This window comes from Phocoena sinus, chromosome 9 (genome assembly GCF_008692025.1).
Source record: "Phocoena sinus isolate mPhoSin1 chromosome 9, mPhoSin1.pri, whole genome shotgun sequence".
NCBI classification, from domain to species: domain Eukaryota; kingdom Metazoa; phylum Chordata; class Mammalia; order Artiodactyla; family Phocoenidae; genus Phocoena; species Phocoena sinus.
The window spans coordinates 57412501-57439775 of NC_045771.1; the positions used below are offsets into that span (position 1 = coordinate 57412501).

A 27275-nucleotide genomic window follows, 5' to 3' on the forward strand; every position below is an offset into this window, starting at 1 on the left:
ACTACCACTGCCAAGGTTATTTGCTGTTTTGAGCAAAGGTTTCTTCATTAGCTCTTACAGTCAATGAATGAAAATTTGACTTGGTTTCACATTCAATATGGCATCCACACCATATTAGGGAGACAATTTAAAACCTTTTTATCTGCTACAACCTCTGATACAGCAGAAGCTTTTATCTAAATCTATACATTATTGGTCATGAAAAACAATATATGGAAACCATTGCACAGTTCTGGATTTTATGATAATGGCCTCGTACTGTTGATTTTCCTTTATCCAACGTGGCTTGAGATGGGGTGTGCCCGATAAAGCTCTGGTTAGTGGTTAACTAACCACGTCTTATTCATTTTTGTATTACCAGATGTCGTGGTGTTTGGCATAGAGCAGTTATTCAACAAATGTTTGTTGAATGGTTGTCAACATCCATTCGAGAATGATTTTCTCCCTCTTTAAGCCAAGAAAATGATCATCCATGACCGTACTGTAATTAGTGCCTTGGCGTCTGGTGGTATTAGGGTGGGATGCTAAAACTGGCTAGAGTGAATTTGAGGAAGAGACTTGAATTCCTCCCTGAGGTGAACTGTAAACCACTAGGTCATCTACAGTTGTGATTAGGTCTTCTCTCTCACGCCATGGTGTATGCTTTGGGGAATTACTCTTGAGCTCCAATGGGTTGCAATTTTGGAAATTATCAGAAGCAACCACTTGTAATACTGTACCAGCAACAAGCTGCGTGGGAGGGAATGGTTGTCACTGGGTAACATCACATCACCTTTCCTTTCCTTTTCCACTGATAAGGCCATTTCACTGGGTCTCATTTGATGCCATGAAAAAGTATTGAACTTTGGGTCAAGAAACTGATTCTGCCCACATTAGCCATGAAATCTTGGGTAGGATAGTTAACCCCTCTGAGACTCCTTTCTTCAGTACAACTCTTCTACCTCACCTAGCTGTTTGAAGGATTAAATTGTTGCACTCTGAATCAAAGTGGCTTCTAAGATGTAAGTACCATACAAGGAGGCTATTATTCCTATTATTATACTCTTATTATGGCAGGATGGTGGCCTCAAGTCTTTAAAGGAAATTCTTACGTCATATGTGTGGAGATATATATATATATATATATATATATATATATATATATATACACACACACACACATATATATATATATTTGGAAGGTGGTGGTGTTAAGAAAATTTAAAAAGAGCCCTTAATTACATAATTACATAGTTTCTGATCTCATGTTCAGTTCTCTCTCATATATTCCAAGCTAGGTCTCCACAAAGAGTACTCTACAGCCTGGTAAAATATCTGATGCTAATGCAAATGAAAGTTTTCTTCACACTGTGATTCGCACTGGCAAAAGGGTGTTGTTGGATCTTTTGGGAAAAGGAAAGAAAATAACTCTTGGTGGGAAGATCACCCTAGGAATATATTTTCAAATACAAAGGTGTTTATTAAAGGTATTAATGAATAAATAGTTCAGACTCTCCCCTTCCATCACTCATTTTGTCCTTCACTTCACTCCCCAAGAAGACAACTGTGTCTCCCTATCAGTTTCTGGGCTTTTGCTTTGCAATCTGTGCAGTAGGGAGAGCTACAGAAGTGAAGAGAGACTAGACTGATTATGTCAGAAAGGATCGATATGAAACCATAGCTGAATATATCTGGGAAAGAGCATCCCTACTGAGTTATACTTTCAGATAAAACATGAGTAAATTTTACTTTTTGCCATGCGATGAAATTTCTCTTTTAGTACCTCTTCATGAATCTAGTAAATATTTAAATTGCTTTCCAATTCTCTTTTGAACTTTGGATTTCTTTACAATGTATTTTCCTGTTGAGACTAACAAAGAGACAGTGATGCTTTATTTGGGTTGTACCGTCTATTAAACAGGTCCTTAGATGCCAGGTTCATAATCTAGGAACTATCAAGTGCCCTGTTGAGGAATTAGGAAATATACTGGCTCAGCATAATTTTGGAGAAGCAATGTCCCCAGACAAAGGGAACTGATAGTTTCCGTGGATTCAGCATCTCTTAAATACCAACATTGTCTTTATAGCTAAAATGCAACACAGATATTTAGAGGTATCCGAGGCAGACAGTGCCCAGCAGGGAAAAAAAAGGAAGTCTTTGTTTTGCCTCATCTGTCCTTTTAAAACAATCTCCATTGGATTATCCATGCATACTACTGAAGTACCCAGCATGAGGCCAAAGAGTCTGAAGTCTATTTCAGTTTTTAAAAATTGTTACAGAAATGTTCATAGCCTCCTATAATTGTATTCCAAAGTTATAACCTATCCTTTTGTGTGGAGATGGCAGTCTGCTTCCATTTGTAAACCACACATGTAAGAATAGGCCCTTAGCAGCATGTGAAAGACACTTCAATTTAATACAGTTTAATAAGGGCAATTATCTCCTGCAATACCACAGGTTGGGCCTAACGCTGCTTTGATCACAAGAATGTGGGCATTGAATCTGAAAAATACAGGGGAGACTCTGGTTGCTCCTGAAAAGCATCAGAAATGTAAGGAGTTGCCCATGGGGTAAGTATAATATACAAAGTTTTGAATTACATAAATTCATTTCTCGTTATAAAAGCAATTAACACAGATCACTTCACATTTCCTCGATTATGTCAATTTATTGCCAACTTTAAAAAATAGAGCCCTGGTCTGATGGCTTGAAGACATAATTATTACACCTGGCTCTATTATTAACTAACTATAAGGTTGGTAACATTTGGGGCCTCCATTTCTATATTTGTAAAAAAGAAACTCAGGTTGGAACGTTCGTGGTTGAATTCGGATGTTGTTATCTTTGGCCTTTGTTTTCCCGTTAAGTTCATTATATGAGCACTTGCAGTTACGTGCTGCTGAATGGAAAGTGGGATTTATCCCAGCAGTTCTGATTTTGTTTTCCTTTGTCTAGGACAAAGAAATCCTTGTTTAGCTTTGAGTCCCAAAGCTTTCTTGAGTCTTAGAAAGACAATATTTTTGAAAACTAAGTTTTATTGAGAGAAAAAATTTCTAAATAGAAAAACTTATTTTTGCATATGAAGTAGTCTGAAAATAGAACTTTACTAAAAGCAATAGTGTAACAGCCACTATGGAGAACAGTATGGAAGTTCCTTAAAAAACTAAAAATAGAACTCCCATATGACCCAGCAATCCCACTACTGGGCATTTACCCAGAGAAAACCATAATTCAAAAAGAGTCATGTACCACAATGTTCATTGCAGCTCTACGTACAATAGCCAGGAGATGGAAACAACCTCAGTGTCCATCATCGGATGAATGGATAAAGAAGATGTGGCACATATATACAATGGAATATTACTCAGCCATAAAAAGAAACGAAATTGAGTTATTTGTAGTGAGGTGGATGGACCTAGAGTCTGTCATACAGAGTGAAGTAAGTCAGAAGGAGAAAGACAAATACCATATGCTAATGCATGTATATGGAATCTAAAAAAAAAAAAAGGTTCTGAAGAACCTAGGGGCAGGACAGGAATAAAGACGCAGACCTACTAGAGAATGGACTTGAGGACACGGGGAGGGGGAAGGGTAAGTTGGGACGAAGTAAGAGAGTGGCATGGACATATGTACAGTCCCAAATGTAAAATCGATAGCTAGTGGGAAGCAGCCGCATAGCACAGGGAGGTCAGCTCAGTGCTTTGTGACCGCCTAAAGGGGTGGGATAGGGAGGGTGGGAGGGAGACACAAGAGGGAGGAGATATGGGGATATATATATATATATATGTGTAGCTGATTCACTTTGTTTTAAAGCAGAAACTAACACACCTTTGTATAGCCATTACACTCCAATAAAGATGTTAAAGAAATAAAAGCAATAGTATAGCGAACATGCAGGATATGACATAGGGAGAGTCCCTTATAGACAGGAAGGGGAAGTGGTGAGTACAGAGCCCTTCCAGTCCCCCCCCAACCAGAGGAAGAGGAGAGAGAGTTATAAAGAGACACAAATGACTTTGCATTTCCACTTCATGGAGGGGATACTTGAAAAAATGGAGAGAAGCAAGGAATAACAGAAACATTCCTGTATAGCAGGTCTTTCTCTTTGCTTCTGAGAGCACAGTCCTGAAACTTGATAGCCTTGTAAAGAAGTCCCACTCTTGGCCTGGTACCCAGTCCACCATGGTGCTTGAGCAGTGGAGTGGCAGTGACTATGGCACATACTAAAGACAGGTTCACAGGCCCTTCACAAAGGTGAAGAAAGGGGCCTGAGTTTCCAGGCTCCTCAGGTGGCCTGGAAGGGAGGACTGGTGTCTCAGGATAGGGCTGGGGCCTGCGGAGTGAAAGGATCTCTAGGGTCCTCAGAAGTGAGGGGAGCCACCATGAACTTCAACAGGGGGTGCCAGCATAATACTTGGAAACCAGCTGCCCATTTGTTCAAAGGCTTTTGAACTAAATATCTTCTAGAAAGAGACTGTTGTAAACTATTAGAGGCTGGTGGAATGAGCTCTTCAAAGCAAGCTAAGTTACAGCAAATAAACAAAATTTTAGGTTTCACACATTTCAATTTGTGACTATTAAATTGAGATCCTTCTAGACCTTGCTGCTTTGATCCACAAACTATTTTATCCACAGTACATGGGCAAGAAAAATGAAAAAGGGAAAACCTGCACTGTGTTGTTAGTACTCTCAATTTTTAAATGAGCTACTGCTTAGAAAAACTGGGCCTCTCCATAGGTGTAATCATCTTTTTGTGGTCTCTTAGATACTTAATTAACAATTTACTGAAATGACTGGGTGGTCAATGTCCACACTCTTGGAAAAGTTGTGGGAAATGGCTCTCATGCTCATCTCCTGATTCCTTGTACTGTAATCCTCAAAATTCCTTTCCTGCTTTTAACCTACCCATTGACTATCTGATCCATTTCCATAGTAGGAGTCACTGATAACATATGGATAATAAACAAAAATTAAAACCTGTATCTTCATTGTAGAACTGACATATTAGCTCCCTAGATCTCTGCTAAAATGTAACATTCAGCCAGGCAAAGCCTGATCACAACCATGCGGCTGGAAATCACCTTCCGCATGTGTAAGTGCCCTGCCCATGTTCAGTGTTGTAAGACAGTAAGCTCACAGGAGGCCCAGATGCCTGCAATCCATGGGGCTGAGCTGATACGACATTTGGCACAGTACACAGTTAGTGTTATTAGAAATGTCACACTGGTACATTCCCCCAGTAACATGATACTAACTAAAATGGGGATGGTTTCTTCCAAAAGCAGAGGTAACATACTTGAATTAGAGACTTTCAATTGTTAGGAGCACCTCTGGGCTTGCTTTCTACGCCTGCCACTTCAAAGACGGCATCATGGATAAGACACAATCAGTATTGAAGTATTTTTACAAATGCATGCAAGCCTTTCGTGTTTTCAAGGTACGCCCATCCTGAACCTGATTTTTATATTAGCCCTGTATCGATATTATTTTAGATGAAAACATTTATTTTGTATGCCACCTGAGCCAACTCAAAAGGCAGGGATATTCATTCACAGAAATTGATATAAAGATGGGGTGACCTAAGCCCTAGTTATTTATTAGTTTTTACTGTTCTTAAAAGACACTTTAGGGCCTCCCTGGCGGTGCAGTGGTTGAGAGTCCGCCTGCCGATGCAGGGGACACGGGTTCGTGCCCCAGTCTGGGAAGATCCCACATGCTGCAGGGCGGCTGGGCCCGTGAGCCATGGCCGCTGAGCCTGCGCGTCCGGAGCCTGTGCTCCGCAACGGGAGAGGCCACAACAGTGAGAGGCCTGCGTACCGAAAAAAAAAAAAAAAAAAAAAAAAAAAGTTTAACAGCTGGTAACAAAAGGATGTCTTTTCATTTCTACCCCAGACTTTCAGTATAGTCCCTAGCAATACTGAATGCACAGTATATTTTTGTTTGATCAAGGAAAGAGTTGATGGATGGATGGATGAATGAATGAATGAAGCAATAAAATGAATCAGTTAAAAGTGAGAGCAGGGGCAACCATCTTGCAGTTTTGGGGTTGGAGAGGAGCAAGAGGTTTTAGAGTTGCAAAATATATTATTTATATTCTGAATATTATTTAACTGTAGAAATAAAGACTAGAAAATCCATTAGCTATCAATTAATAATGGTTAGAAAATCATTCTTATTACTAAATGGAAAATAATACATTTATCTTTTTTTTTTGCGGTACGCGGGCCTCTCACTGTTGTGGCCTCTCCCGTTGCGGAGCACAGGCTCCGGACCCACAGGCTCAGCGGCCATGGCTCACAGGCCCAGCCGCTCCGCGGCATGTGGGATCTTCCCGGACCGGGGCACGAACCCGTGTCCCCTGCATCGGCAGGCGAACTCTCAACCACTGCGCCACCAGGGAAGCCCCATTGATCTTTTAACAAAATGTGATTTGCCTTGGTATAAAATTATTCTTTATAGGAATTAATTTAAAATTATCACAAATACTTTTACATTTAAAGTTATGAGATGTATAACTCAAGAAAGCGTACTAACAAAACTTCAGAAAGGAGTCATAGACATAATGCCGTGCAATGGAAGATTTAGTCCGTTTAATTGGAAATCAGGAAATCTGGGTTCTAGTCCTGGTTATAAACTATGATTGTGACATTGGGCAAGTCACGTGATCTTTCCGGAGTTTAGATTTCTCACCTGAAAAATGAGGGAGCTTTCACAAATCATGTCCTTTGAAGCCCTGGAAGTTCTTTGGTACAAATTTAAGCAGCTCCACTTTTGTTTTACAAATTGGGCTCCCAGGCAAGATATCATTGGAAGAAAGGGAACTCTGGCTAAAAAAACCCTTAAAACACTGGCCATGTGGATCTCTAGATTTTACTGATCTAAATATTTAGATAACAAATTACTTATTCCCTTTTGAGTCTTAACTCCAGGGTGATTTTCAAAGTGTTGAATAAGTGGTATGACACTGGCATCAAGCAACTGGAAAAGAGGGCAGTGAACCAGGACAAACTGGCTGGATATTGGTTCTGCCCTAGTGAGGAGCTGGGTCTTCCAAAGGGAATGGGGATGTGACTTCGATTCTACAGGAATCCAGAATAGCTTTCACTGTTGCTGCTCAGGGTGCCGACCTGCTTAAGGTACCATCCAAGGAAATGAGAATTTAGCTACCTGTCTGGATAATATCTTCAGTTGTACCACACAAAAGCACAGGTAAGATTCAACTTGCAGTAGTGGAAAAAAATATGATCCAGCTACTCATGAAACCCTGTAAGGTCACCTGTAGAAGTGAGAGCAAATGAAAAGTGCACAGAGGCCCTTTGGAGACTGTAAAGTGCTGGCTTTATATACACGAGTGACGGTATTACACGTAACACACGCTTACCTCGTGGTTGCAGAAGCAGTAAATGACGGCAACAAAGAATCCCTAAAAAGAGGAGGAAAAAGAGAGTTGAAATTATTTTTGTGTGCATTGTGTTGTCAGTAATCCATATAAACAGACGACCTGGAGTGGAACATTTCACTACGGCAATAGCAAGTCAGGGCTCGATGAAAGTTACTACCACTCATGTTCAGTGCTTCACTACAAGAATATTCCATTAGAAATGCCTTTTTCTCGTTAGGATTCTATTGCTTGGCTAAAAAGACTACTCTCGTCAATCTGGTTAATATATTACCGCCTTTAACGTGGAGATTTATAGCAGAATATGCTGGTTACAGGGGATGTGAAAAGAATCTTTGTACCTAAAACACTGAGATCTTGTAGCGTTTAGTAGAGAAAACTTTTGCAAGCACAAGTGTCACAGTCAGTGCATGGCTGTCGGCCTGACTCTGCCCTGTGTCCTCATGGTGAACTAGTGCATTACTGTTCCCACAGTCAAGTCCATCTCTCCAATAAGGACGTGGACTAAGTAACTTCTGAGGTTCGGGTCACTACTCAGAAGATTCCTTGTGTCCAGGCTTTAACTGCCTATAGAAATGGCCAAAATAATAGATCAGATTATTAAAATAATTCCTAAACTTAATTTTAAGCCCTATTAATCTTGACCTCTTTCTTCACATTAAGCCTCAGCAGTAGAAAATAAAACTAATTGGACATGAATAATTGAGACAGCAGAACTCTGGCCTAAGAGCCTGTAGCAGACCCACTTCTGCCTTAGGACACGCCATGTCCCACCCTTGCTTTCAAAGTACCTCACACTGTGCCTTCAATGAGGCTTTGGATCTGAAGCAAAGTGAACGGAAACAAGGTAGCCACTCTCCACCCCTGTGTGGCAGACATGGGACCACCTGGGACGACCCCCAAGAGGCTGCTCCATTCTCTCCCACATGAGAAGAGACCTGGATACATTTCCCTATGTAGTCACTGAACTGTCAAAGATGGATTCCTGACATCCCTCTGACAGACCGAGGGTGACAGAGCAGGAGGCGTGGATGCTCTGTGCAAATTCATTACAGCTCCTGGAAAAACAATTCAATGTGTATTTATGAAAAGAGGGTCTGAAAATTACTGTATGGGAGACAGAGTATATGCGTGGGTGGGACCAGCTGAGGGTCCTGGGAGTAATGGGAAAGCAGAAGCAACAAAGTGCTCACAAAACCTGGTTTCCTTCACAGTTTTGGCTGTTGGCTTGGAGGCTGTAAGTTACGAGATTTTAGGTCAGCTTTAGAGTTATATCTCCTGACTTTGCCACTAACCAGAAAAGCCCATTTCCTTATCCTTAATAGGCATGAGAATACTTAACCTCACACATGAAGTGCTACATATTAGTGAATGGTAGCTATAATTATGATGATTTCTGATTGGACAACGTGAGAGTGTCAGCCATACCCATTCTCTGTGGCCTGCCTGACATTGTAGGGATGGCTAAAATATAGGTATTCTAAGGTTCTGACCTCTCTAATCAGAGCCAAGGCAATGAAGTGAAGTGACTGGAAACTGGCTTCCAGTTTAAGAGGGATATAGATGCCAGCTCGGGGTCCAGCGTTGGCATTTCACACTGATAGAAACATCTGCTTCTCTGCCCTGTGTTTTCATGGCATTAGCGACTATACTGATAATAATCCAGGTTGGAAAGCCAATTGGCATTGGTTACATTGGTCTTCAACAGTCCCCTCAATAAAGCAAAACCAAATGTGGCCCTCGGATGCTGGGGAGGGGAAGGAAAGGTCAAAAGCACTGTGGGAGGGACTTCCCTGGTGGCGCAGTGGTTAAGAATCTGCCTGCCAATGCAGGGGGACACGGGTTCGAGCCCTGGTCCTGGAAGATCCCACATGCCGTAGAGCAACTGAGCCCTTGTGCCACAACTGCTGAGCCTGCGCTCTAGAGCCCATGAGCCACAACTACTGAGCCTGAGTACCACAACTACTGAATCCCATGCGCCTAGAGCCCATGCTCTGCAACAAGAGAAGCCACCGCAATGAGAAGCGTGCATATCTCAATGAAGAGTAGCCTCCGCTCACCGCAAGTAGAGAAAGCCTGCGTGCAGCAATGAAGACCCAACGCAGCCATAAATAAATAAGTGAATGAATGAGTGAATGAATGAATGAAAAAAAGCACTGTGGGAGTAGCTCTGCAGTGGGTCAGTCTCTGGACAAATATGTTTGTTCTCTAAAGATGTATTCTCAAAGCTCATACCTCCTGTTTCCTGTCTCCTTGCCCAATTTTAAGATTCAAAACGTGGGAAAGCAGACAGCGAGAGAGACAGAGAAGGTAACGTGTTACCTTCGGGGTAACGCGTGTTCTAAAGGGTCATTCTCATCTCAGAGGAGCCCCAGAACACTGTGGGCCCTGCACCAACTAGCTGAGTGAGTGGTTGAATAAGTGCTTCCCCTACCTGGAAGTGAATCAGAGAGTGCATCACGTAGTCGTAGATCCTTCCAAGCACTGGGTGGGAAGGTCTCCAGGGAAGGACGACGAACTGGACCCCCAGCAGGGGCACCAGGATCAGAGTGGCCCTCACCGCCTTCAGGTACATGTGCGATTCCTCCTCCTGGGATTCCTTCATTTTCTTCACAAGCACCCGGACGATGTTGAGCAAAAAGAAGAAGTTGATCTGCAAAGATATGATCGTTCTGAGCAAATTGTCCGGGTCAGCACCCCTGAAGGACACCCACTTCCCTCAGTTCTCGTTTATCCAGTGTGGGGAGCAGATAGCACCTACACGGGACACAAGTGACTGCCTGAGAGGTAATATAATCGGCTCCGTGTTACGAGAACACGGAGCATCAGTAGAGCCAAATACTCTTTTCAGATGTGAATTAACATTTCCCCCCCTTTTTCCCTATATGAGAAAATAATTTCCTGTATATGTAAGTATATTAGGTTCAACTCTAAGGAAGGTGTTTTATTCTTTATTTAGGTTTTTATAATTTTTACAAAGGAAGTCATAAATGACACTTTTAGATTTCTCTTTCTTACCTTTTCATTATGAAGATTTTTCCCTTAGGCAGGACTACTTAACTAGAAGTAAAATGAGGGCTGAAAAATTTATCTGTAAAGCTTATGCAGTGGAGAAAGCTAACCCAGACTTCTTTTTTTCTAATAACACTTTTCAAAAGAAATCACTTCATTGAGGTATAATGTACGTTCAATAAAATGGAGATTTTAAGTTTACATTTGGGAAGTTTAGACAAATGTATGTACCTGTGTAACAACCACTCCAAGCAAGAGAAGAGCATTTCCACCACCCCAGAAAGTCCCCTCTCGCCCCTTTGCAGTCAACAACTCCCGGACCCCACCTCCAGCAACTGCTGATTCCTGTCATCACAGAAATGGAGTAATATATGGTGTGTATTCTTTTGTGTCTGGTTTCTTTGGTTTAACATACTATCTGTGGGATTCATTTGTGTTGTGTGTATTGGCATTTCATTCATTTTTACTGCTGGGTAGTACTGCATTATATAAATAATACATATACATAATTTGTTTATTCATTCTCCTGTTTATGGAAATTGGAATGGTTTCCAAAATTTGACTGTTATGAATAAGCATGCTGTGAATACTTGTATACAAGTCTTTGTGTGGGCATGTTTTCATTTCACTTGAATAAGTGTCTAGGAGTGGAATGGCCTGTTCATATGGTAAGTGTATGTTTAACTTTGAGAAACTGCCACGCTGTTTTCCAAAGAGGTGGCTTCATGTTACATTCCCTCCAGCATTGTATGAGAATTCCAGTTGCTCTTCACCCTTGCCAACACTTGGTACGGTCACTTTTTAATATCAGCCATTCTAGTGGATCACAAATTACTTTTGGCTGTGAAGATTAGTCTTAAAACCAAGGTTGTTTTTAAAATTTAATTGATCATTTATTTAAAAATAATTAGAATAATTCTTCTACCTGGAATAGAAATAAATGTTATTACCCCAAAAATTCAAGAAAGGAAAGAGACCTTTAATAAAAATTGAATTCTTATGGGGTGTTGTGTCAATATTCAAGACCCACGTTAGTAGGTCCTTGTGAGCGCAGTTGAACTAGTAAGTACACCACTACTCTGAAAAATGGCAAAAGAAATTGAATTTGCATTGGAAAGGCCAGGAAAGTTAGGAGACAGCCCGGGTGATAACCCAATTTGATCAGTTACTAATGGATGCTTCTTCAGTGCAGGAGCAGAATATGGTCTATGACTCCGACTGTTTTTATTTTTCTTACTCTTGCCTAAAGAAAACACTATCTTTGAGGTTAATGGGGAAAATAATGTCTAAATTTTAAATTTGATGGTTCTGATGATGGCCAACGTACAGTAAACCATGGGTGGAAATAAAGAGCTTGCATATAGATTCAGACAGTCATATTTTCTCCTGGCCCAACTTCTTACTAGTCATGTGATCTTAAGTGAGTTTACTTGAGTCTTTGGGTCTAGTTTTCCTAATGAGTAACATGTCTCAATGTATCCACTTGGAAGGTCTGCTATTAGTGACAGCATGGCAAGGTATGTGAAGGGCCTGAAATGCTTTAAGTGCATGTTCAGTAGTAGTTATGATGATGGCTCATGGACCAAAGGTGAAATGGAAGATGGTTTAGTTTGGCAAAGCCCAGGGAAAAATGCTGCAGGGGGACTTTGTGGTCTTTCGCTTTCTTATCAGCAACATCCTGGCCTTTGGTCTTTAACTAGGAGAATTTATAGAATTGTTGAAAAAAAAAAGAACACCTATATTGTTGCTATGGCTTGTATAGAAATGAGCTTATGCCCCTCCACCCAACTGTAGTAAATAAAAATCATTTTTAAAAAGACTCAAATTGTTCTTGTTATAGATTATCGTTGAATTAACTGTTAATAATGGATTTAAAAAGCAATTCTCACCACTAATGCCCCCATGACAGGACCATGGATGATGTAAAGCAGGTTGGTGTCCACACTCAGCCAGCAGCTAAAAAAAAAGAGGAGGGAATACGTCAATACAATTGCATTTTATTTTCAAATATGTTAACTAAGAACCACAATACTTACTTGTCATTGAATAACAGTGCCCTTGCGATAGCATGGGCAGTGGTTGGCACCAGCGGGAGCCCTAAAATGTGAAAAAGTACAAAAGCTATAACTACAGTTTTATAGAAATTGTAGTTTACTTTCAAGAATAGTGGCAAATTTAATGTCTTGTCAACATATTGCCCTGATGTTTTTGTGCAGATTATCTTTGGCCAAACCAGGTAAAAATGCTCTTAGTTAGAACATCATGTGCTGTCAGAGAGTTTGGTTAACAGCATCCAGATAATTAAAAGCCTTTCACAAATTATCCAGTGTGGTAGGTACATTATTACTCTCACTATGACCATAATACCATTGTTATGTCTATGATGATGATGATGACTATTAATTGAGACCAGAATGCTTTTCATTGTGTGTGAACTGGGCTCTCTTACACAGGGGAGGTGGGTTGTCCTGAAGGGAAGGGACCTGAGATGGCATATGAAAGCCATAGTCTGATTGCTCCAAAGACTTCTTTGTGCTCTCAGTATTTCTTCCGGGCTTTTTGTTTTTCTGTTTATATCATGTGCATTGATCCTATTTTCTTTCAACAAGAACACTTCAGAGTAGCTAGTACATACCCTACCCTCTGTAAGTTCTGGCTCCAGGACCTTTTATTAAAGCAGCTCAGAATCTACTTCCCTGAGTAAACTTGAAGTATGAGTCAAAAACAGATTTGAGTTTATAAATGGAACGATGGAGATAGCTGCTGGCGATGCGTCCTGTCAGTCTGAATCTTTTAAAAGTCAACCTTTATTCTATAAAAGTAATCTAGAGTAAAGTCGTAACTTTTGTTAAAAAAAAATTCTTTTTCTCAAATATACCCATGCACAATAGAAAACTTTTTGATTTGGCTGACACATTTGTAGACAGTTTTTAAAACTATTATCAGTTAAGAAATGTGTCTCAGAAGTGAATCAGACCTCCACACTTTTATTTTCTGTGAATTATATGCAAAAAGAGACTCAGAACATTGAGTTTTCACCAAAGAACCATCTCAGCTTCTTAACCCATGAAGCATATAATTCAAAATAGGACCATCAAATGTTTGACTTCGAAGAATTTTGAGTCTATTTAACACAAAACATGATTGTGTTTTATTCACAGCAGTTCTAACATCCCACTCAGGTTTAGAATCAGAAATTCACTCTCTGACTTTACTTTGAAATACACATTTTAGAATTAGCAAGAGAGGCAATATGGAGACTTCACTTCCACCTTGTCATTTTGTAGAAAGGAAAATGTGATTCTTAATACAGAGAAGAGTATAGACCCATATCTGTTAATTCCTAGGGCTCTTCACCTGCCTCTAGCCATGATGTCACTTTTTACAGTTTATTTTTTCTTTCCTTTTCCTCTTCTTCCAGGCTTCAAGCGTCATAACAACCTTTCCCGCCCACTAAAGATGGTCAGAGTAAGAATAATCCTCTCTCCCCAGGATTCTTCTTCAGGAGTGCTGGATAAATTCTACTTGTTCATTATAAAAGCCCATGGGTGGGGGAGTTCCTTCTTTGATTTATAACAATGGGAGAAACAGCAAGGCGAAGAATCAATCTGAAGAGGGTTGTAAAATAAATGATTTTTCTGAGAACTAAACTTCAGCGTTCGAAGTTGCTTCGATCTGAGAGAAATTGACCAGTAAGCCATCCAGTGCAGACGTGTAAGGAAATAACTACTGAAAGAAGCCTTTTTTCATTTTCTGTTGGGGGGAAGTTCACCACCAGATACTTTTCACCCAGAGGGTGATGTTCATACTGTCTCTTATAATGCTTTGAGAGGGAGTGGGTAATATTACAGCTGAAATGAATGGATGAGATGTACGTCACCTGCAAACAAAGTTAGGTCTTAGGACGCAACTTTCTTGGGTCAGATTTTCTGCTGTCCCACTTTCAAACTCTTTTCAAAACATAGGTTACACCTTATTTCATGGCATTGGACCTAAATTTTAGGAGCCATCGTACTGTTTTGGTGTGAAAATAATTTCAAAAGGACAATAAAAATATCCACTAGAAATTTCTTCTTCTCTGCTCTATTAAATTCTTTAAAGTTTCTGTGAAACTATTTTTGTTGAGAATTTATTTTGGTTGTAATTTTACTTGTTTTCCTCCCATCCAAAGATAATGCTTGCCTGAAGTTCTAAGAGAAGGCTGTTGCTTTAAAAGAAGTCATCATAGCTGTCTTACAATTTTGTTCTCAGAAGTCAGATTGGGTACTGTGATTTTTGAATGGTAAAGAGTTTGGTGGACTTTTAGTGTGTGCAGGAGTGGAGAAAGATCGATTTAGCCCAGGCATGTTAAAAAAAATAATAATTACATTTTAGAACTATACTTGTTGACTATCTTTCTAAACATCTATGGGAATTTAAATCCTTCTCGTTCTTTAAATGGACGATTCTGTGCTTACCTTACTGAATGTGACGTTCCTTAGGATTCTACTTGAATCATTCTGATAAAGTTTTAAGTATTCTCTGATTAAGATATCCCATAAATATTTTACTTATTTTCATTACCTTCTTTTTGATACAACAGCTTGTTCTTTTTTCCTTTGAATTGTAACACACATGAACATGTGTGTTAAGCAGATGTCTTCAAAGAGCTGACTACGATGATGCTAAAAGTTTTATAACGAATTCACAAGCATCAGTATGGAAAGAGCAGTATAAATTGCTCCTTCCAGGGTGCTCTCATCTCTGCTGAATGTTACAAGCGAGAATAAATTTGCAGCCTTTTCCTTCCATGAGAAATTTTCTGAGTGTGGCAGACAGATGTTTTTAAGTAGTCAAAATTGGGACAAGAAGTATGCCATACATTTTACTTCAAAGGAAATAAGTAAACTAGATCAGACAGGAATGGTGTCTGTGGGGGGGTGGGGTGGGGGCGGGGGGGGATGTTATTTTCAGGTTTTCAGTTTGAAGGCATCTGACCAGTACCAATCATTATTATTGTGATAATCAGAATTGCTATTGGGGCGAATTAAATTGTAGCTAGTTGATTCCTGGCATGACCAGTTTCAGAAGACTAGAGATCACTGGGAGGGTATGTATGAAGCTGAGAAGGGCAGGGGAAGGAAAGGCTGGGACTAAAAGAAAAAACAACAAAAAACAAGTTTGATTGTATGCTGGCCTGTTTTGAGGACAGGGAGAAACAGGAGGACCTAGCACCTGAGGTGGGATGGGCAGGATAGTCACAAGCTTGACTTCTAACCTTACTGGATGGTTAAAAAATCCAGGATGCTGGGCTGTTGCCAGGGAACAGCCCTTTTAGTAGCCCTGCTGCATTCTGGCTCTTGACTTCCATGAGATACTCTACAGAGTGTGAGAATTTCTCTTTCTGACTAAATTAGAATATCTTATTATCTGTTACTTACAACCAAAGAGCTGTAGCATCATCAGTTCAACTTTGAGGCAACCCAAATATCTGCCCTACTGACCCACCATTAAAGGATTATCCCACTGGGTTTGGGTAATGTATTGATACTTGGTTAAAATCCATGTGTTCCTATGAGGGAGGGTTGACCAGTAAACGAATATTGCATAGGGCCATCCCTGCAGTAAATTGTGGAGAAGACTTTGGGCCGCTTACATGGCTTCCCTGAACCATTTCTTTACAGTTGGCAACAATAATTATTGGGCAGGGGTTTAACTACAAAGTGTGATGTTTTCAGAAAGTCTTCGGATTATCCTCCCTCCTCATGAAATTTTGCCTCTCTTACGGATATTTTTAGGGGCTCCCCCAAATGCTGCATTAAAAGTCAGGCTTAGCTGAAGGCAATTCACAGCTTCTGCTCCAAGAGTCATAGTCACCCTGTCAGTGGAGAGTAAGGGCAGCGCTTGGCTCTACAGACAGTGTGGAATGGCCCTCGGGATCCTCCTCCACTAAGGAAGTTTCACTGCATGTGTTTTTGTCCCCGAGCTTTTTCCCTCTCACTGCCTTACTATCTGTCTGCTTCCCTTCCACCAGTGGAGCTGTTCTTTTAGCAGCCCTCGGGGAAAGGGAACAATTCTAGAGAGTCCCCAAGGACCTCAGCACCCTTAGTCAATTTGTACAGAAGTAGCCACACCTCACAAATCATGTGACAGCAGCTTTTAGAGGAAGCTGTCTCAGAAGCTGTCCTCTGAAGTGACAGCTCAGAGAAGCAGGCAGCCCAGAAACCCAGGCGTGGAGATTGATCCTGCCAGAGAAAGGGGTTCATGATGGCGGATTACCTACAATGATTCCTGTATAAAAAACTACCACGTGTTGAGGGGCTCCATGGTATTGTATCAGATACAGGTGGGGTGCCTTTCATTAAAGTGGCCAATGATAATGCTCCAGAGCATGCTTTGAGACCTGGTTTCTTGTCTACTTTTGCCCTTGCAACAGACCAAGGGAGCAAACTTGGATTTTCAAAAAATAGAAGTATCACCTGTTACTATAACACCTACCAGATTGGTTCAATTCAATCGTTTACCTTTGGTGGTGAGTTTCATAGCCAGCAGCAATGCTAATACAGGACTAATCGTCAGCCTCGAAAAGGAACTTGCTCCATTATTTGAAGAATTGAGACAAGTTGTGGAAGTTTCTTAATCTGGCAGTGGTTTCTAGGTATACCTTATCTTCATTATATCAGACACAGTGTCAATCCAGCAATCTTTAGACTACAGCAACATTTGTATCCATGTTCTCAAGAAAGGGCCCCTTTTTCCACCTTACACTAGAGAAAGAGCCTATGGATAGAATTTATGGACAGATTGTCATTTTTTCTTGTGTAGGGCCTTTTCTTATTTGTGAGATCTGGGGATTCCACAGAAATGGTTCAATCTATCGCAGCTCCTGTGGAGTTAGTCCAGTCACCAAATATGAATGAGATTCTATTCGGTGGCTCAGAATCAAAATGATACTTTGATCCACTTGAGCCATGAAGCGCTCTCTATTGTACAATACGCCAGGCCTGCAGAATGAAGCGGACTCTTTTTATTGTGAATGGTGAGAACATATGTTTCTTCATATTATTTTCTTTGCATTGAGTGTGAGGAAGATTAAAATGGCTTAGTAGAAGTAATAAAATCAGTACAATCACTAACTTTCCTTTGTATATATTACTTTGCAGTATAGGTGAGTATTACTAACTGATTTGATTCTTTTCAGAGATAGCTAATCGTTTTCTCTTCTATTCTGCCTTCTATAACCAATCGGTGTTTTTTAATGTTTGTGTATTCTTTATAAAATTTAGATGTGCTTCATTATTGAATTGTTTCCAATATTGGTATGTATGTAAACATGGTAGTATAGCCCATTTTTCATACTTGAGTATAAATAAAATAGTATTTTTAAAAGTACAGTTTGAGCACTACATAGGTTTTTCCCCCAGACTGTTTTTAAACGTTTAAAGACTACAATTAACTTAATTCACTCTTTCAACCACATGAATAAGTGACTTTCTCATCTGGTATGGAGACTGTTTCACCTAACATAAACTGTCAATTGGAAAATAAACCTCATCCATGAACCTTGAAAAAAAAAAGAAGTAGTAGTAGCCACACCTCAAACAGTCCCACCATAAGCTTTTCAAAGCCATTGCCATGCACTGTGAGGTCAGGTAGGTTCTACTTGGAGGCCCATGTTATTTATGTCTGTTGCTTAGCTGGACTCCACTTCCTGAACCTTCACTAGAGGAGTCCTGCTGATGGATTGACAGGAAGGAACACTCTTGAGGAAGGGAAGTGGGTCCAGGGTAGGGGAGTACAGAATTCAAAATGTGAAATTCTCCTTTGCTCTACAAACAGGTGATCAATAAAACTGAAGGGGGTCTAATCAGATCTCTCAATCAGCACATGTTTTCAGTCCATCTGTTAGCTGGGTTTGTTTCCTGAAGACATTCTCATAGTCATACCCCTCCTTCGCTGCACTCACTCTCCTGCTATCACAGTCCATGTGAACTTGTTAAAAAGCTTCTACCAAGTTCTCCTGGAGACTGAACTCCTGCCAGCACCTGTGTCCCGTCTCTCCTCAAAGGACCTCAGGCCCTGCCTGCTCTCTGACCAAGACTAGAAGAAGACTGTGAGTATACAGACAGAGGTAAAGGTGGCTCAAAACTCAGCTGCAGAAAATACATACCCCAGCCCAGGACATAATACCACCACATGCATTGTCTCTCAGCGAACACAGACACCACGATGAGAGTGTGAAGATAGACCCCTTCACAGAGCATCCAGAAATAGTTGCACGACATCATGTACTGGTGAAAAAAGTGCAAAATCTTGCAGATCGGCTGTTGGAAAGAAATGGAGATACTCAGTGGAAGACATCTGTAACAATTTGGCCGAGAACAGAGGGTGAACGTGAGAATGAACCAAAGTATCTGCATTCAGTCTGAAAGGCAGTTTCCCCAAACATCTATCAACGTGTCACCCTCTAGAATTGGAAATCAGAGTGATAGTTCATAGGTTCTTAGTATTACATGTAAACAGCCAACTAGGGCAATGGAAGCCTAGTCTCCCAAATGTTCTTTTCGCATTACATCCTGGTTACTTATATAGACTAGACAGGTTTATTTTTCCTGTAGTGTGTCTGAGACCCATAATTTCTGATAGCATCCAAGGATTCGTCACATAACTTTTAGGGCCCCTTTTCTATGGCCAGTGAGGAGAATAACACAGAAATTGTTAATGCTCTCCTGAAGTTCACTGATCTGTTAGTGATGTTTACTTAGCAGTAAAAGAGGAGAGAACCAGGTGGTTAATTTCTCATATATGAGCCAGGAGCTATGCTGAGCCCAACTGATGTGATTTTGCTTTCATAAGGGAGCCTTAGTTTCTATATGGGGGTCCATGTGTTTGGGACATAGAGAGGAGGATGGAAACCTCACCTGGTACTCGGTACTGATGTGGGATCCACATTTCTGGAGCAATCAAGCTTAACTACATATTGTTGTCTGTACAGAAATAATTATTGCTTAAACTACGTAACAGAACACCCTAAATAGTTTCCTAGTCACCTCTAGAGTAGGGCTTGTCATCTTGGCACTATCGATGTTTTGGACTGGATACTTTTTGTCGTGGGGCTGTCCTGTGTGTTGATGGGTGTTTAGCAATATTCCTGACCTCTATCCCCTAGACGCCAGTAGCATCCCCTACCCAGTCATAACAATCAAAAATATTTCCACGGCTTCCCTGGTGGCGCAGTGGTTGGGAGTCCGCCTGCCGAAGCAGGGGATGTGGGTTCGTGCCTCGGTACGGGAAGATCCCACATGCCGTGGAGCGGCTGGGCCCGTGAGCCGTGGCCGCTGAGCCTGCGCTTCTGGAGCCTGTGCCCCGCAACGGGAGAGGCCACAGCAGTGAGTGGCCCGCGTACCGCAAAAAAACAAAATATATATATATTTCCAGACGTTACCAGATGTCCCCTGGAGAGGAAAATGTCCCTGGTTGAGGAACACTACCCTAAGGTATTTAGCTGTGCTTGACTCCCTCTAACAACAACAAAAATAAGAACAATTTAGCAAGACTTTACATATTAGGGATGATTATTTGCATTATTATTTTATCAAATGCTCTGCTTTACAGTTTGAATCTGACTGGATTTCAGGCCTTTTTTTTTTTTACAAAGCAAATTAGCCAGAAAGTGACTTTCAGTATTGCAGTAACCTTTTCAGGACCACTCATTTCTATTCAATGCATAGCAATAGTAATTCACTTATTGGGAATCTGATGCACTGAGTCCTTTCAGAACTCATTGAACGTTAAGAAGCAGCCAGCTGTGTCCATGAGAAGGCAGAGAGTGTATTTTCAGAGATAGAATCAACCTCTGATTCTGACCAAAGTGGAACAGTAGTGCAGATAATTCAAAACATCCGGTAATCTGAAAGTAATTTATATTGGCTTACAAAGGCACTGACTTTATCTGATTACCTTCCTAATTGGCATTAGTTAATATTATTAGTTTGCATTTGCTAAGCAAATACTTGCTATGTGCACATGACAAACAAGTAAAATAAGAAATTCAGTTGATACTCTGGATTCATTTTAAAGACTACTCTTACTTGAAAACCCTATTCCTTCTGGATCAAGAGGTCCAGAGCAGAAGCTTTGGTGGCTGCCATTTGTAGAGGAAGGGATAAAAAGAGGGCAAAGATGATGGCCCAGGGAAAAGCTGGGGCTCTGTGTCATCCAAAGCAGCTTTGACTTCACATTTTATATGCAGCCAATCCTCATTATTCACTGTAATTATGTTCTATATGGCTAGATACGGCAGCATACTAAGGAAAAAATTGTGAGATGTTTTGGTTTTGTTTGGCTTTAAAAAATTTGGCAAGGGAGAATTCAAAATAACAACCAACTATTTCTTAAAGGACATTCTGTTAGAGTTTGGTTAAACATATTATTTAAGATCCTTCGATTTTTCAAAATGGTGGCTAAATTTCATGAAGAAACTATGCTTATTTTTTTGTGTGTTCAATCCTGGACTAGGTCCTAGAATTGCGAAGACAAACTTCAGTGCTTGCAATTGAGAAAGTCATCTTCTGGAGGGGAGATGAATACAGAAATACATAAATGCAGCCATGCACAATGACTTCTAAAAAAGGTGATTTCTGTAATCAACATTAATACCATTAAAAATTCTTTTCTCAGGTACCTAAAGCCTGGCACCTAGATCATAGCAAATAACTGAATCAAACTAATGGGGTTTGTGTTATTAACATTAAATAATCCATTCAATTTGTGAGAAAATTAACAAGGAATGAATTAGTAGATTCTGCCAAAGTTGAACAAATTATTAAGCGTTGTCAAGCAGTCTGCCCTTCCTCCAATTTTTGCATTATTTGGGGGCTGCTCTACAGACTTATAGTAAAAGAGGTGGCTAACTATAAATTTACTTCTCGAATTTGCATGAACAATATTGTAGCAAAATGAAGAGTATGCTAGGATGGTCTCTCTTTGGTTACTGGGGGCTATCAGAAGCGTGTTTGAAAACTTACGGAAAACAGTTAAAACCACACCCTCCACTATACAAATATATTAATAAATAACTAAAAATAGTGAAAAATTAGTTTGAAATGGTCTAAAGAGTACTAACTCCATAGTACTTTGTACCGAATCAAAGCTGCCAAGTTTATTTCTGATAAATCTTGTTTTAAAGCAGAAATAAACTTTGGTGTAGGTTCTGGTGATCACCAGCACTGTGTCTATAGGTTGCTCTGCCTCTGTTTCAGCGGCGTGTATATCATTCCGCCTCATGTGGGCATACACTTTTGGGGAATGGAGGTTGCAACTCCATTATCTTCCCTGAACTGCTTAGAACTAGAGTGGGAAATACTGTGGAAAGAAACTACTTTTGTTTGTCTATAAAAGTGAATGGATCAAATGAGACTGATATTTGATTAGGTCAGTAATTTTTCCCAGCTCTCTTTTGAAGTGTGAGAGTGATTCTGATACACAGGGAACTAGAAAGGACATACAGCTTACCTTTTTCCTCTCCATTCCTTCATACATCTTACAAGCTTGAAATGCCCTTTCACCTACCACTTGAAATTACACTCTAAAGGGTGTGGGCACGGCTTATTGAAAGGAGTTCTTGAAAGCAGTGATGTAATAATGAATCCCTCCAAAAATATCCAGTTCAAATAGAAATAATGAAAAAGTTTATAGTAGTGCTTTTTCAAATTTTAGCATGCATCAGAATCACTGGGAGAGCTTGTTAAAACACAGATTTTGGGTCCCATTAGTAGAGATTCTGACTCAGAAGATCTAGCATGGGGTGGTAAATTCTGCATTTCTAAGTTAAGTACCGAGTGATGCTAATGCTATTGGACGATGGAGCACACTTTGAATGGGTTTAGGGTACAGAGGGAGTTTACTCAGTACCTGACTCCTGTTTTGGTTACTTGCTGGCCTTCCAGTACTGATAACTCTAACCATCAAAGAGCACAAGCTTCTTGCTCCAGTAGACTCACAATGCAGTGAGAAACGTCCTGACTTCGATGCACATGTATTACTAAAACTTCATGAGGAGGAATTACAGAAATTTTTGTCAAGATGTCAGTGCAGTTGATAAACCAAAGGGCAAAAGGCTTTCATTTCAACTTGAAAGCTGTCAACTTGTACAGTCTTTAAAGCTAGTTGAATGAAGGAGAAAAATCCCCCAGTCAGAAAGTCAGCATTAACTTTGTAGGAAACTACTGCAGTCCTTCTCTAGAGAAATTTAAAGATATAACGTTTTCAATTAAATGTGAGTCTGTCATGCAATCCTGGGCTGATTTCTGATAAAGCCTCAGAGAAAATAAGCTTGAATCTGTGCAACTGTAGTCACGATTGGGTGTGTTTAGAAAAAAAAAAAACAAAAACACTGGAGAAAAAAGTCCCATTTGAGATAAATACACTGGAAAATGATCCAGAAATTGGCAAAGGAAATACTCCAGAAGTGTCCAGGAAACAAAGCCAGAGAAAACAGAAAACATGATGGGGGTGGGGGGGAAGCCTGTTAGAAATGTGGCAGGGGGATAAAAATTAACAGCTTGCTATACTCACAGGTCTTTGCCTACATGCTCTAATGAGGATATTATCACTTTTCACTGGGGATTTTCAAGCCATGACTGAATGAGTTTTATATGCTCAGGCTTAGACCACAGCCCTTTTTGGTTCTTTCTGATTTAAAACCTCTGAGCATGTGCATTCTGCTTTCACACTTAGTCCTTTTAGATTTAAGCAGTATTTTACACATGCTCTGAGTTTCCACACCACCCATGGTGTGTTGACACAGAAATGGAACTGAGTACCACCGTTAGAAAATGATGAGTGCTTAAGTCGCTGACAATGGTAACAACTCTAGTATAAATAATAATAGCTAACATTTGAGAGTTCTGACTCTTAAATGGATTTATGGATCTTAGGTGTATTGGTTCATTTAATCCTCACAAGCAACTCTTTGAGAAAGGTACTATTATTATTGATATCTCTATCAAGAAAGTGAAGCCCAGTGAGGTTAAGTAACTTGCTCAACATTAATCTGTAAGTAGAAGAGCTGGGATCTGAGATCCTGCGGTTCAGCGAGAACAATGCTGTAGTATTTGGAGCAATCCACCTGAACACAGCTAATATCAAATTGATTATTGCTCCACAGCTTTCTAGCAATTAACCAACATACCCCAAGGGAGTGTACAAAACGTCTAGTAACTCAACTGAAATTTTGGGAATGAAAACAAATCTATAAGAAGTACTGCATGACATTCATAACAGCCTTCTCAAAGCAAGGGAAACAAGCTGCAAATGTTGAGATGAAGACTCACTACATAAACCATACCACAAGATACCATTTGTAGGTGACTAATTTCTCGTGCAGAGGTATCACCCAGATTGGTCAGGTGAGAGAAACTGGAGATTGGGTTGATGTTTATAGCCATTTTAGGAATAAATTCTTCAAATCCAGAAGGAAACATGGTTGATTATAAATAAGAAATTTTAAAAGGAATAAAGAAATCCTCTATACTTTTCTGTACCATATGATCTTGGTTAAAAGACCATTTATTGGCTTTGAAATGTAAGTAAAGTGAAATAGCATAAATGACCAGGGTAAGATACCTCAATTCATTACCGTGTCTTGGCATTATTCTCTCTGCACTGTCCCTCAAATCCATCATACTTTTTCATTCTCAATCTAATGTCTTTCATAGGCTACCAAAATGGATAATTCCAATACAGTTTTATCTGCCATTTGATCTCTCATCTCAAAAACTCTGCTATCGCTGTCACCTCCCTCACATTTACATGCTCTCCCTCCCACCAGCCTCCTCTGGGCTAGGTGGGAGGAGTCAAGTTTCTACCCGTGGTTTCATCAGTTTCTAGTGCCTCACTTCTGAGCATCCATTCCAAGCTGATCTTCCCGTGACTAGGTTGACGTTCTGACATAGCCTATTGGCTCAACTGTCCTGAAGAAGTGAGACTTAGAAGAAATTCACTTTGGTTTTCAGAACTTGGGACTCATCTGACTTTACTTATATAAGAGGCTGTAGAAAATGTGACCCAATTGTTTTGGCTTTTGAGGTAAATGCTCAGGTTCCCAGTAAAAACTAATCTCACTGTATTGTCCCTTTCAGACTCAAATAAAAAGTTCAGAGAAACATTTCTTTCTAGAAAATGACTAGTATGCTGCCAGCTTCCTTTAGATGCAGCAAGAACAATGCTTTTAATTCTGCCTCCTAACTCTCTACATGAAGATCATCGAATAAGCAGACAGAACAAGAAAATGAAATTTTAGATATTATGGAAATGAAATGTTCAAATGACACAAATGACAATGGGCAATTTTCACATCACTCAATAAACTGAGGATTTATTCAGCCCTTATTTATTCGATGAGTTATTTTGAGTTTAACTTTAAAAAAAAAAAAGTTGTGTGAAGGAGTAAGATTCTCACCCTTGGTTTTACAGGAGAGAATCTGCCCAACCAAAAAACTTTCAAGGGAAGAGACTGACTACTTTGATGGGAAAGGGACCATAAACCCACTGGGATTCCCTGCTGAGAAGTGAGAACACTGTTTTCTTTTGCCCCCAACAAAATAAACCCTTACAGAAGTAGTGTGAAAGCACTGGGATAATGCAGCCTCCTTTTACAAGAAATAACTTTCTTTTTAATATATCCCCTTGGGCACTGGGAAGGAAAATATTTTTGCCTCTTAACTACTGATTCACTGACCTGAGAACTGGGTCAAAATGAAAAAAACCCACAATTCTGTCTTTAGTTTGCTTAAGAAAGAGTCTTTAAAAATTATATATTCTTTTTTATATAGAAAATTATGTATTCTTTTTTATAGAAAAGAGATATATGCTTGAATCACAGAGATGACGTGCTGATGGATGTGCTTTAGTTTATGACTTTGGTTATGTTTTCCATGTTAATTGCAATTTCAATAAATATTTGTAGACCGAAAATGTCTAATATCTTCCCTTTTTCAAAAATTTCTTCTGCTAATTTTTTTTTGTCTGTCTCTTCTTTCTTGCGTTTTTCTTTATTATCTCCACTTTTCTTGGCTAGGGAGGACCTTAATCTAGTGTTTTCTGGAATGTCAGTTTTTTAAGAAAAATGCAGTATTTCATATAATTTAGAGTAATTTAAAATATCTGATGTTGCACATGACTTAGTAATACGTTGATGACATGACTCTCAATATTTGGCTGTTATTTTCTGTCTTTTTAAAGGTGGGGAATTTTATTGCTGGGAAAGATGGGGCTTTTCTAGTTAAACCTGGTTAAACCTTTCCTAGTTCTTGTTTATCCCCTGGGTATTCAAATATATTACAACAGGGAAAATTCCTTTATTCTTAATGCCTGCATTTTTAGTTCCAACTGCAATTTACTTTAATAGTCTTTTGGATAGGAAAAGATCCTCAAGAAATTAGACTTCTATGATAGCATTTATGACAGAATATGCATTTTCAAGATAAGGTACAATACAAAGTTTAAGACCTATGTCTCTCTTGGGTAAATAAGCATTTTCAATAATGAATAACATACAAGATATATCTACTTGAGAGTTCTTTCCTACCCTTTACTTGAACTAATTTTGCCTGCCTAGAGAAAGCAGTCCTGTGTTGTATGTGGAGGATTAGACAAGAGATGTACCAAAATCTCACTGGAAAACAAAGACTGTTCAAATAGAGGAAGTACTAACAACAAATGTCCTAGTTTTTTTCCTTTGGGCCAGTTGTATGCTTCACAATTTACAAACGTCAATTAATTTTTGTCGTTGTGGTCTTTGGTTTTTAGCCTATGCTATTTATATGTATTTGGTGAAAGGCACATGTTTCCAGATTTTGTCCTGTGGAAGAAAACAGACATTTGGAAATGTGGAAGAGGGCGAAGTGTGCTCACACACGCCCCGTTTTCCACTGTAAGTGGGATGTGATTGGTGGCGTATTCTCATTTGAATCTTAGAGGAAAGGAGACTTCTCATTCAGGCACACAGAGCAAAATCCGACTTTTTGCTCCTTTGTTTTCCACTAAAAAAGAGACATACACTTTGAAATAGGTAGATAAATGACTGAGTCTCACATATATAGTTGCAAGACATAGGCAGCTGTTTCCATGTGAGGCTGGGCATATTCCTAGGGATTGTGAAGAGAATGTCAGAAATAGATATCTCCCGCAAATGATATGAATTTAGTTCAGCCTGAAGACTAAAATTTGAGTTTGGGGTGCTCAATAAACACTTGATTGATTGGATGAAGTTCTACCTTTCAAGAGTTTTATAGTTTTTTCCTAGGAAGTTTACTCTTGCATAGCTAAAAAAAAAAAAAAAAACCCAAGTCTGTTAGGTTAAAAATATATTGATTAGGAGAACCCGGGGTTAGTCATGCCATAAAGATAAACTTCTTTTCAGTTTTTCAAACTTCTGTCACTTTGAGAATGCCTAATGTGAGACAGCCACTCTCCCATCTCCATATCCAGAAGAAAGCTTCCTATTAATTTCTCTGACTCTCCTATGCTCACATTCTCCCAGGGAATCAGCTGCTTTGTGGCTAAGCCAGGTCCCTAGATACCTGCTTACAGGCTTTATTAAAGGTTTCAAGGCAATAGGGGAGCTGGCAGGCAGAGCCGAGCTGGCTGCTTGGTGGCTAGGAGGCAGCCTGTGTGCTGTGACTGCCAGAGTACCTAGGAATGTCTGTCCCTAAAGTACCTATGAAAGTGAAAACATCTGCCAATGATAACTTACCTGTCTAAGAAAACGAATAGAGTAACAGATTGGTTGGGAAAGTCATGTGCAGAGACCTAGGGAGCTAGCCACAGGGCAAGGGTTAGCAGTAACCTTGTGAGCAATCGTTTGCAATATCACGCTCTTGGGAATTTTTAAAAGCTTTATGC

General features: G+C 39.8%; 1 protein-coding gene and 1 pseudogene across 2 annotated transcripts in view; one reads left to right on the top strand and one right to left on the bottom strand.

Moving 5' to 3' along the window:
- CALCR (calcitonin receptor) overlaps nucleotides 1-27275 on the bottom strand; it is a 151252-nt gene that overhangs the window by 2003 nt on the left and 121974 nt on the right. For both annotated transcript variants that reach the window (XM_032643050.1, XM_032643049.1), the window contains exons 9-13: nucleotides 18541-18694; nucleotides 12428-12488; nucleotides 12281-12347; nucleotides 9814-10032; nucleotides 7362-7403 (exon numbers count right to left, since the gene is read on the bottom strand). In XM_032643050.1, coding sequence (XP_032498941.1) covers nucleotides 7362-7403; nucleotides 9814-10032; nucleotides 12281-12347; nucleotides 12428-12488; nucleotides 18541-18694 — 543 coding nt within the window. The remainder of the gene's footprint in view (nucleotides 1-7361; nucleotides 7404-9813; nucleotides 10033-12280; nucleotides 12348-12427; nucleotides 12489-18540; nucleotides 18695-27275) is intronic.
- Nucleotides 16638-17020, top strand: LOC116759369 (annotated as a pseudogene).